The 12,191-nt window shown below is 39.3% G+C and overlaps 1 protein-coding gene across 2 annotated transcripts; it reads right to left on the reverse strand.

Annotated features, from left to right (window-relative positions):
• Positions 1–290: 290 nt before the first annotated feature.
• Positions 291–11,944, reverse strand: pstpip2 (proline-serine-threonine phosphatase interacting protein 2). Of its 2 annotated transcripts, XM_050053926.1 has the most exons (14): positions 11,816–11,944; positions 10,655–10,755; positions 8,181–8,255; positions 7,383–7,417; positions 6,621–6,727; positions 6,467–6,529; positions 5,793–5,891; positions 4,810–4,855; positions 4,486–4,565; positions 4,298–4,396; positions 2,827–2,923; positions 2,539–2,635; positions 2,379–2,410; positions 291–693 (listed from the first exon to the last, which is right to left on the reverse strand). In XM_050053926.1, exons 1-14 carry the CDS (start codon positions 11,846–11,848, stop codon positions 638–640), a joined length of 1,020 nt encoding a protein of 339 aa, XP_049909883.1. In that variant the 5' UTR covers positions 11,849–11,944; the 3' UTR covers positions 291–637. The 2 variants fall into 2 exon arrangements, with proteins under 2 accessions (XP_049909883.1, XP_049909884.1); XM_050053927.1 differs by lacking the exon at positions 4,298–4,396.
• Positions 11,945–12,191: the final 247 nt, after the last annotated feature.

Below are 12,191 nucleotides of genomic sequence, written 5' to 3' on the forward strand. Positions count from 1 at the left end.
TGTGAAGCCTTCCAATCATAAGATTTCTGTCAGCTGACTTGCTTCTCTCACATCAAAGAGGAAATGAAAACAAGTTAGCAGACAATAAGTGATCTTATGTTGTGAATCTCTGTTTAAACATTGAGAAAAGTAAAGATCCACAAAAATAAATACAAAACTGAAGATAAATTAAGATGCAATTATGTGGAAGATAGAGCCTTGAACAATATATACATAATAAATAGGCTCTATATCTGTTATCTGGACAGTGGAAATGACTTAAGTTTATACAGAAAGTAGCTGGATGGCACTTTTTATGTTTATGATTTAATTTTACATTTTTTTAAATCAAAATACTGAGCAAAAGTCTTGATTTTACTTTTGCTTACACACAAATACACACAAGAACCTAAGAATAAAATAATGACTACACTATTCCATTTATAACACTGTGATATATTCAACATACCACACAACCTCACCCAAAAATATGTATGCACACCCCTATGACACTCATTTCCATCTAGAGCGAACTTATCGTTACAGGAAGTCACAAAGGAGGAAGTGATGAGGCCTGTGTGACCTTTGTGTCCATTACAAAGCTCCAGCCAGCACTGCACAGGATGTACAATAACTCCCCCTTCATCAGATCCGTGTGCTAGTATTGGATAACACTGTACCCTGCGTCCTGCACCGTTGAGTAGATTGTATCGCCTGCAATCAAAGCAAAGATCAAAACCATGAGGTGGTTAAATATGAAAAGCAGTCGCGTGCAGGAGCCATGCAGGTGATAATGAAGCCACGAGCTTCAGTCCCACCACTGAAAATACCTTTTGTTTCACACACACTATCAGAAGATGTAAGTGTAAATGTGACATCATTCCCATGGAGGCCTTGTATTCATGTTCACTGGGTAGCATGCATCTTCAGCTACATCATCCTAGCAAGCAACACATCATGTACTGTATTTAAAGTAGCAGTGTGCAGGATTTAGTGGCTGCTCACCCCTCCCATCGAGGAACCTATGGTGGCCTTCAGGTAACGTAAAAATGCTAAGTGTCGTCTATGAAGATAGTGTTTGGTTTGTCCACAATGTAGCCAACTTGGCAACTTTCTCACTAGCTTTAGCGACTCTTCAGAACGTCTTAGCAACTTTATTTTTTAAAAGTAACCAGCGACAAATGTAGGTACTTATTTAGACTACCAGGGGAAAAGCGAGAAATATATTGTCATTACCTCCAATGCATGCTGCTCAGAGTAATCGCAGGCTACCTCTCTTCTAAATCAACTAGGGCTATCCCCTGAAAGTCAGTTTTTTATCATCAGTCGGACACCCCTCAGTCGAGCAGTATTTTTTTGTCTGTTTTATGTTACTCAGAGTGAAGTGTACTTCTGGTGACGTTTTGTTTCCCAGATGTAGCTGCAGAGTGAGCGTTCTTTGCTTTTCCACTGCTCGCTGGTACAGGCAGCTGCAGACCCAGACCCAGGGTGAGTCTGAGTGAGACAGAGGCCACTGCCCAGAGCAAGAGAGGCTCTGAGATAACATTATCTTCTGCCTTTTGCTTAAAAGTGAATTTACACCTCACAGCAACTTTATATGACACAGTTTCTGGCTTTTGTTTGGTATCTAGTGTCGGCAAAAAAGGTTGCACATTTCCAATCTGTTGTTAGCGCAGTTAGCACGCATTATCATGGAGGGCTAGCTTGGCTTGTTTAATATATTACGCGAACATTGCTGTCACCCTGAACAACCCCTATCAAACTCTTATACTCTACACAGAAATAACAGAATGAAAAGTTAAGTATGTGTATTTGAATAGCTATTTCTAATTCGACTAACATAATTCTGGTCAGCTACAGCCCTACTGCCAACAGTTTTGGGTCTCTACCCCTCTCTCCTTTTGTGTTATGCGCAGGCAGTCAGCAGGCGAGCGACAGGGGTAGATGTTGCTCACCGCAGAAGTAAGAGTTAAGCTCTGGTGAGTCTCTATGGTTACCTACGCTCTCGCTGTCTAGATTGGAAGCATGAGAAAGTGGTTTACTACGAGCACCACAGCTCTCAAGCAATTCAAATTCTTTGTTGTGGATTTTTCTACTGTATGTATGATGTCATCTAGTGACTTAGGGTGACTTTTGCAGCTAGTGCTAGCTACTTTCATTGGAACCGTTCTGGGCTAGTGTAGAAAATTGGCAGTGCAACATTACGAACTCTTTGAAGAGGACCCTCTCTGTATGCACATATGAAGGGCTCATTCTAAGCTAAAAGAAACATTTATTTGATTGAATCATGACTGATTGATTTATAGTTTCAGATGATTATTCACTGATGAAAACATAGTTTTAATCCTACACACTGCTCCTTTAAGTAAAAAAACAAAACAAAACAAACATTCCCTTACTGGTGGGTGTTGGATCAGGTAACGGCCCCCTCCTGCCAATTCAGAAAACAAGGTAAACACTGAGTCAGTTAGTGTTCTGAAAATGTGGCAAAAAGTGGTTGAAATACTAAATGGAAGGACAGATGGATAAACAGGCAGGTGGCAGCCTCCTCTGATTTACCTGGTGATGGGTGGAGGCAGTCGAGTGGGTGCAGAGCAGGGTGGAGCTCCAGTTAGAGACCTCTGACCACTGTAGAAGTTCTCGTACAAAACTGGAGCTGTTCAGAGAGGAGGGCAGATCGTGTTCACATGTACAGGCAACTGATAACATAGGGCATGTTTGTGTGTTGTCTGATGACTACCTTACTGTGTGTGTGTGTGTGTGTGTGTGTGTGTGTACTCTCAGCATTCCAGCACTGGTTAATTGTTAATGACACAGTATTGTGAATGAATGTCTCTGATAACTTACCTGGTGGTTTGTCACCAGTCCGTCTGAGGTTTACAAAGTGTTCAATATCTTCCTGGACATCACACTGCTCCAGTGACTTCCTCACCTCCTCATACAGCTATACACACACACACACACACACACACAGACAGTAAAAACAAGAGCAGAGTCCAATTAAGCAATGTTTTTATAGATATGCTTGGAGGTTTCCAAGAAACTTAGGTGTGAGTTTTATAATGACACAACATAATGGTAAACTATCCATAGCGCATGGTCTAAAGGTCATAGCGCAAATGCATTTAGTGTGAGTCCAACTCCACTTTGCTTCTTAAATGGTGCATAATCTGGGCGCTAAGTAAGGCACAAAGGGCAAAGGTGTTGTATTTAGTCCCTTAAGTAATCATAGGTGTGTTCTGGGTGTAACATGAAGTCAGCAAATCAGAGTGCCACCTTCCATTCCCTGTAAAAGCCAGGTGTGGCTGAACCTGGCACACTGCTATTTACATGACAGATTTGGTAAGCTTTCTGCTGAGACTAATACAATGAGAGCAGTAAAGTCGCTGCAGCAAATATGGTGGGGGTTTACGCAGCAAAACTAAAAACTGCACTTCTAAACTTGACAAAGGAAACAGAACTTGACTGAGGCAGGGACATGGCCTTTGTCATGACGCACCCAGTCTACCAGGTGAGCTAGTGGGCGCCCCAATCATTTTTCACCCACATGCAAACCATCTATGCGCTCCTGTGTGTGTAAGACGCAGAGAGTACGCGTGTTGTGAATCCGCCTATGTACACGCATCTAACTATCTGAATAATGCGCTCTTTAATTAGCCGGAAAATCTCAGACATTCTGACTTAAGACCAGGTTTTTGTTAGTCAATGGCACTTTCTGCTGCCTCAAAATAGCAATCCACCAACAATGCGCCTGACCACACCTCATTCTAAGATGTACAGGCCCATGGGTATACAGATGTGCACAAAAATATTTGCTACTTACACAGCATGTGCGCTGGCTGTGAGAGTGACAAACTATCAATCACTTTTGCACTGTGGTGTGCTTTGTGGCATATGTAAGATAGGGCACGGTGACTTTAAACCTGCATTACTTCCTTTTTTTTATCCACTTTTTGGCAGTGGAACAAGCTGCAGACACAACTGATGTATCATCACATTGTAATGTTGATATAGTGTTAGCAAGCAGTGCCTGTTTTTACATCTAGCAGACACTGAGCCACATTAGCATTCATTTAAAGTAACATTTGTGTCCACCTGGTCCAGCATGCGCTCTCCTTTAAACTCTGTTTTTGGTCTCCATCAACTCGGGAGGGAAATATCAGGTTCTAAAGCTGCTAAACACTTCATTTTGTTCACCAGGCGGTCACCTGCTGTGTGTGTCTGCTGACTGCTTAACAGCTTAACAATAACCCATAGAGACAAGCAGTTTAAATATTGATTATAGCAGCTTTAATGTGACCGTAGCTGTGGGCTTTACCTCATCACTGTTCACACACTGCTGGGACAGCTGATTGAGGTGAGTCCAGACTGTGTTTCTCAGAACGTTAATACGCTCCATTGCCTGTTTCTCAAACATCTGTTATGCAAAACACAACAGAAACATTCAGTTCATTCACGTGATGTGCGATGAATTCAAACTTTTAGAATCATACCATAAAGTCTCACCTCACAGGCTTTGACATGTTCCTTCATCCATTCATCTCTGACCTTTCCCACTGTGGTCACATTCTGATGGTATAACCTGTCTGCCAATCAAACACATGCATCAGTACAAACAGTATAAATCTAGTTATCATGAGCCACTGTAGTCCCTCATGTGCTGTGTCACAGTATTCACACTTAAGCCATATTGAAATCAGGCTGGTTATGTGTGTCAGGAAAGCAGTCTTGATAGAAGTGTTCCATAAATGCAGTCCAGTCCACGCAACCCTAAAGCACCCAACAAATAATGTGATAAAGATGTCGGCAGCAGGTTTTTTTTAAACTTACCTGCTTCTTCTGCATTCTGTTTTGCTTGCTGTGCTTTTGAGAAGAGCTGAAATAACAAATACAGAAATGAGTGCTTGTAAGGTTACAGAGTCGAACCTATGTCAGCATGATAGGAGTCATCAGAGCACACACCTCCATCAATGCTATAGAAATCACTGAATCTGTTTTCTACTTTATTATTAATATTTTTTCTCTGCACATCACTGCTTACTTGTTTCATATCAAGGGGCAAACACACCTGTGTCTTAAAGGGACAGTTCACCCTAAAATGAAAGCTACGTATTTTTTCTTTTACCTGTGGTGCTATTTATCAATTTAGATTGTTTTAGTGTGAGTTGCTGAGTGTTGGAGATATCAGCTGTAGAGATGTCTGCCTTCTCTCCAGTATAATAGAACTAGATGGCACTCGGCTTGTGGTGCTCAAAGCGCCAAAATAATACATTTGAAAAACTCAGCAGCAATGTCTCTTTGCATAAACCATGACCCGGTTACTCAAGATATTTCACAGACCGTGTTGTGAGCAGTTTCATATAGGGACTATTTTCTTTCTACCAAACTACACCTGCCAAGCGAATCCCCACGCAGAAGGAAGCGTGTCGTATGCAGCTCCTTCAATAATACTGCCTAATCCTCTAACCGTTACCCTTCATTGGGTCAATAATATGGGGTTTACATCGGGATGTAACTAACAACTTTAATCATTGTTGCCTAATTTTAAGGTTAATTAGTCTTTAAAATGTGAGAGAATAGTGGGAAAATGCCAATTGCAGGTTTTCAGAGCCTTATGTGATGTCTTTACATTGTTTGTTTTCAAATATATTTACAATGATATACAACAAAGAAAAGAAGCAATAGGTGAAATATACTTAAACTGTTGTGTTAATCCAAAGGTGGAGAAAAATAATGTTCCAAGTTTATAATTGATCCTTTGTCATAACATGTAATCTTCCATCAGTGAGAAGGTGAACTTTTTTTCGCTGTACCTTCTCAATGTGCTTGGTGTTGTTGGTGTTGGTGTTTCGGTTCACGTTCTGATCTGCTTCTTCTTTATCTCGGCACTTCTGCTCGTATGTCTTCTTTGACTGGGGACAGCACCACAGTTAGCATTAAAGCTTTTTATTGCACATCACAAATGATATAAAGGCAAACATTTTAGGAAATACGTAAATTAAGACAGCAGCACTGGCGGAGCTGGATGAAGTAGCTCAATGGATTCATGGTGTTCTCTTCCTCTGGGCTTTTCATTTTCATTTAAATGTTGCATGGCAAGTACTTCTTCTTTTGGCATCAGTTTTTGATGGTATTACATGCCGCCCTGTGGTTTACTTCCCAGACTGGTCAACACAACTTCCCCCCACCAAAGAGGAAGAATGGGATAGGACAAACATTTTCGCTATTCACACAACACAACCGAAGCTCCTCTGACACAAATCAAGAGTAGAATAAAATAAGCTTGGTGCTGTCAGTTTCTGAATATAGATGACAGTATTTGGCTTTGATTCTACTGACAACACTCCACATGCTAATCAGCTCAGCTTATCAATAAACCAGTACAAGGAAACAAAACAGAAAAGTTCTTAAGGGGAAAGTCGGAGAGTGCCCTTGAATTCATGTAGTGTCGAGCCTGTAATAATTAACTTTGTATTCTCATACTTACATCCATTGTCTTCTTGAACTGTGAACACTTCTGTTTGTGGAAAACATCCATCTGTTGTTCTATCTGAAATGACCAGGGCATATCTTGTCAATAAGCATGCAAAGATGCTGTGGTTGTCACCTCGGTACATCACAGAGCTGATTAAAACGCTAACCTTTTTCCTTGCTTCTTTTTGTTTTTCTCTGAAGTCCTCCAGTTTCTTGGCCTCCTCCCTCATGCTCTGCGCCAGTTGTAAGTGTGACAGACTCACATGTTCAGTCTCTGCAGGGGTAAAAACATGGTTTATATTCTGAACTACACCAAAAACGTAAACTGAAACAAAGCTGAAAGGCAGTATTGTGAAAGGAGCTGTATACGACATCCAGAGCATTAATATAGCAGCAAACATCTATTTGCTATGTGAAGATATAATGGAGTAATGGTGTCCTGAGCAGAGGATAAAGTCATGCTCCTTGTGTGTGTTGTGATCTGAGCCTCTCTGTTCATTGTTGTGGTGGCTGGTCCAATAGTATGTGTGTAGTGCACGTGAGTCCCTGTGTGTGTGTGTGTGTGTGTGTGTGTGTGTGTGTGTGTGTGTGTGTGTGTGTGTGTGTGTGTGCGTGTGTGTGTGTGTGTGTGTGTATACCACTGGCTAGCCAATAAATAGTATAACTAGCTAGCTGATAACACCTTCTGTGTGTAGCGTGGCACTTGCCCTTCAGTTCCCACCTAAGTTAACACTGTTAGCTCTGTCAGCACTGTTGCGGTTAGCCCTGCTGGCACTGTTAGCACTGTTAGAAGCTAGCTGCCGGCTCAGCCACCTCCACCTTCATCTGTTAGAGCCGTGCGCGGACAGCGTAAATCCGACTCTGAATCATAGATGTGCTCTGAATGTCGTATACAGCTTCTTTAAGACTCATAAATGTTGAGCACTTACGTAATTTGAACACGTCCAGGGATCTTTTTAATGTGCTTAAAATGCATAAGAAAAAAAGATTACAGAGGCATTTAACACATGACAAAATCTCCATAAAATTAGAACACATTTTAATTCCAGTCCATCCATAAGACCCTTGACACTACCCTGTGGGGTTTTTGACCACTAGTAAAATTTGTATGCGTGGATCGCTGTTTTGTTTGCTCTTCGCACACACTCTTGGATGTGGGAGGCCTGAGTTACAACCTGCTGGCGACTGCAGTAATTTAAAGAAGCATAGCAATGCGCCAGCAAAGTTAGTAAAGAAGTAAAAGTAGTCATACTGACCAAAAAATTAAAGTATAAAGAAACCCAGTTGGGATAACAAGGCAGAGAGTTATTTATTATTGTGTCACCTGACACTTCAGTACTTCCCTAATTTAATTAATTAAGTAAATGCAACAGAGATGAAAGTAATAAGTACATAAGGTTCCCTGTGTCATCCTCCCCCATTCGCCTCTCTTCCTCTTCAGAAACAAACAACAGAGACAAAGTCACACGGATCATGTGACCGCTGACAGATTGGGAACTGGACTTGCTGATGCAAAAGCAACATGTCAACACTGATGCACTGACTGTAACAACATTATTAAGAAACCTCATTTCCACTTTTAAGCTGTAAACCACAGTCAAAATTCTCCCACACTTGGTGACCAGACCCCGCTTTCACTTTTCTTTCTGCATCCAAACTACTACTGTCTTACTGTAAATAGATATGGTTTAAACACATAATAACATCTCAGCACAGTGGTTGCTTACTTCATCTCATTGTGTCCGCACACCTTCTTGGACAAACCAAGGAGATCTTTGGCATACCTCTCTTCAATTGATGCCCTGAGAGAAACAACCAGATACAAACAACATGAGAGAACGAACAGGGCAACCCTTTATCCGATAAACTGCTAAATAATTTACATGACATCCGTGACAGGCAATGCTTTATTGCTAGTTTACATATACACACAACTTGGATTGTGGACATTTTTAAAAACCGACATCATAAATTCACGTCAAATATGAATTTATGACAGGAGTGCATCTATATAAACATACATGAATTACATAGCATTACACGAGTACAGATTAAAAACAACCTCACTGTCTGTTAAATATCAGTTCAAATCATAAGCATTCATACATGTATGGATAAAGACAAGGCAACAAGAAAACCAGGAAATAACTGCTGCTGGGACTCGTTTTAATTTTAATGACGTGAATTCCTTATCATTTTATCGCGTTTGCATAATCAGGAACTCCACAGATACTCAAATAACAAGGTGCAGTTGACAGAGCACACAATAAGGGCTTTCTGTGTAACTGCATGTGTGCCTGCGTACTATCTGGTGCAAATATTTACATGCATTTCTACAAATGAGCAAAAACTTAGGGCATATGCTACTTCTGCAACATTACTATCACTTAGCTAAAAAAGTGGCACCTATACATGGACTCACAGGCATCTGTATGACAGGTTTGACACGAGTGTCAGGACTCAGGCTTTGAAATGCTCAGCAAGCTGCCCCACCTGTTCTCACACAGCACCATTAAATCTGCTAATATCAGCTTAACTTGGAGAGAATTAAGCTTGTTTTAAGAGCTAAAAAACAAATAACGAAAAAGTGAAGTGATTCTATACACCAAGATCTGATAAGTTGACTTTACTTTAAAAAATCTAGGCAACTGAATGCCTTTAAAAGGGCAAGTATAAATAACTATTAGTCTTAAGTTATGTTGACTTTATATCCAATTGTCAAATTTACCTAAATTTTAGTTGTATTAACTTAATATTATAAAGTTGTTGCAACTTAAAAATGATAATTGAGTTAACTTGTTCTTTTTAAGTATACCAACTTAAGTACACCAGGTTACTCTGACTTAACTAAACAGCTGTGTTAACTCAGCAGAATTTAGGAAACTGACTGACTTAGATAAATAAAGTAAGCACAAAAAAGCTGGATTATTATTTTGTTTATATCATAAACTCAACAATTATATATAAAGTTGACATTGCTCAAGACTTAAAGCAATTGGTTTCCTATTATTTTTTTCAGATTTTAAAGTGTACACATACCTCAACTGATTTCTATATTTGTTTTCTTATTTCATATATAAAATAATATTTCAAACAGCTGTTGATTTGGGTATGCGTGTGACACTGAGGTGTGTGTTACAGTTTTTTGGGAAGTCTCATGGTTTTCAAAGGGCTTTTCATTGTTACATAGGGAAACTTTTAGTTATGTTATTATGTAATATCCTCTTTTGCTATATCCTTAACTGTGTTTTCTGTTTTACTTGTACTGCAGTCTATGCAAATGTTACTGCCTGGCTATCAATTGGTGTGTGTGTGTGTGTGTACACAGATAAATTATCGCATGAGGAAGAAGGAAATCAAAATTCAAATAGGCAAACTTTGTATGACTCAGTTACAAAAAAAAAGTATCTAGATGAGGCTTCACAAAGCATTACTTGTTACAAAGAGCTGCAGCACCGTAGGCAAGAACAACATTTTCTGTTCCTCCTCTAAGATGAATTTATTTCCGCTGGTCTACCACGATGCAGTAGTGTGCAGAAATAGATACTGGTGTGACTGACAATGCCACCTCTATATACAGCGGCTTTAATACCAAAACACTGACAGACTGAACGCTATTTCAAGGAAATTATTTTCCCACTTACTGTACATATGACAGTCCAACCACATACAACATGCTAAAATATTTTGGAAACTCAAGTTGTCATTTCTTCATCCAACATTTATGCTGTTAGTGAAACTCATGTTGCTCCTTCTCTCATTTTTGACCTTACTGCCACTAAAGTCTACTTTATGATTTCTTGTGCATCTGAGTGTGCACTCATAAACAACGTCAGCCTTGCAGAGATTCATTTAATTGTATTTAATTGCTGTCTTTGATTGCTCTGTCTACCTACACTTGAAATGTTATCATGTTGTTACTCAACTCATCTCACTAATAAACCACAGCTTCCCGGAATAATGACTCTGTTAAGTCTTAAATTCATGTTCCTCTTCTTTCTCAGCTTTCATTTTTCATATGACTCTGTCAAACCTTGCAAATACAGTTAAAGTTTGTTGCAGTACTGATGATTATATCAAGAGAAGAGAAGGTTTGTTTGTACGCTGGCCAATAATTTAGAACTAGTGATCAGTCTGCTGACCTGGGCTATAGCAATAACTAACAAACAAATATTTTTGCATCATTAGATCATGGCATTACCTGGCTTTCATGAACTCCTCCACCTCCTTGCATGTCCTCCTGCCATCATTGAGGTACTGGATGATAGCATCATAGCCACCAGTGCAGGTTAGGTCAGTGTTCTGTCAATAACATATAATAAAATACTTCATTTTGTCCATCTTCTTTAGTTTTAGAAATCACATAGATTTATACAAACAGTATTACTTCAAAACAGCTAACAGATCCAAAGGAGCTTATGTTACCTCACCACCACCTCCTTTACCACTCTGTGAGACAGACAGGCTGTGTCTAAACTTGACGTTCCCAGGACAACACGACACACAGACATGAATAAACGCTTAAACATTAAGGTCTCTGACACAGAGATGTAAATTGATGTTTTGAACTGTACCTCTCCGTGATTTAGATAAGCTGAGGGTAACAGCCTATAATCATCTTCACCATAGATGTCAAAACCAGCAGGTTACTGACTTTCTATCTCTATATCTATATAAAATATACAAGTCCATGTAACTGTTTAGCTTATTAAATTATCCAAGAGTCTGTGGGGAAATTTACTTTTTCATAAAGCAAGTGTTGGAATGTAATTAAGTACAAATTTAAGTTACTTGCACTTAACTTAAACAAGTATTTCTGTTTAATACTACTTTATACTTCTACTGTTGTGTTGTAGCTACTTTTGAATCCTCTACATTTATCGCTATAGATTAAAAGACTTAACAGTATATAAAGTAGATTAAAATTAGCTCCATAGCTAGCACAATGGCACAATAATAAAATGTAACTGACACATTAATGCACCAGTAACAATAACTCATTAGGCTAACATAATATGTGACGGTGTAACATTAGGGGTCAATTATCTGCAGTACTTTTGGTACAGTGTGTACATACATTTACTTAAGTTACATGTTCAATACAGGACTTGACGAAACATAATATACGAAATATAAAGTATAAGTATATGTAAGTATATAAATATATATAAGTCCCATTACAACTCAATTTGAATGTAAAGAGAAACTACAGCCAAAGAGAGAAATGAGCTGTAACGTTACTCGGCAAAACACATGCTCTTTATGACTGAATTTACGAGGCAGCGTTACTTTTTTCGACCAAAATTTGGTATCAAAAATAATAATGCATAAATACACTCAAAACACGGCACTACAGACTCACCCAGAAGTAATCTTTGAAATGGAGGTTTTTCATCGCTGTTGTATGAACAGAGAGCAGAGTTTCATCAACTCTGTTAGCTGATCGAGAGTAACTGTACTTCTGTGATTGTTTGAGCAATACAGTGTTAGAGTGGGCTGGGCACCCGGCCAACTGACGCATGCGCAGGCATGATAAATACAATCTTGGCGCTCTGTCACTCCTGACGTCAGGGTTGTCTGCAGGTGCACTTTGTATTCATCCTTAATTATTAATTCGCCCTCCGAAGGATGCAGACCCTGAATTGGGACACAGCTATAGTTTTGGTAATAAATAATAACTTGAAAGAGATTTAATTTAACATTTTACTTATAATATATAATGAAAAGCACGTTGTAGA

The sequence above is a fragment of the Epinephelus moara genome, chromosome 9 (genome assembly GCF_006386435.1).
Source record: "Epinephelus moara isolate mb chromosome 9, YSFRI_EMoa_1.0, whole genome shotgun sequence".
NCBI lineage: Eukaryota > Metazoa > Chordata > Actinopteri > Perciformes > Serranidae > Epinephelus > Epinephelus moara.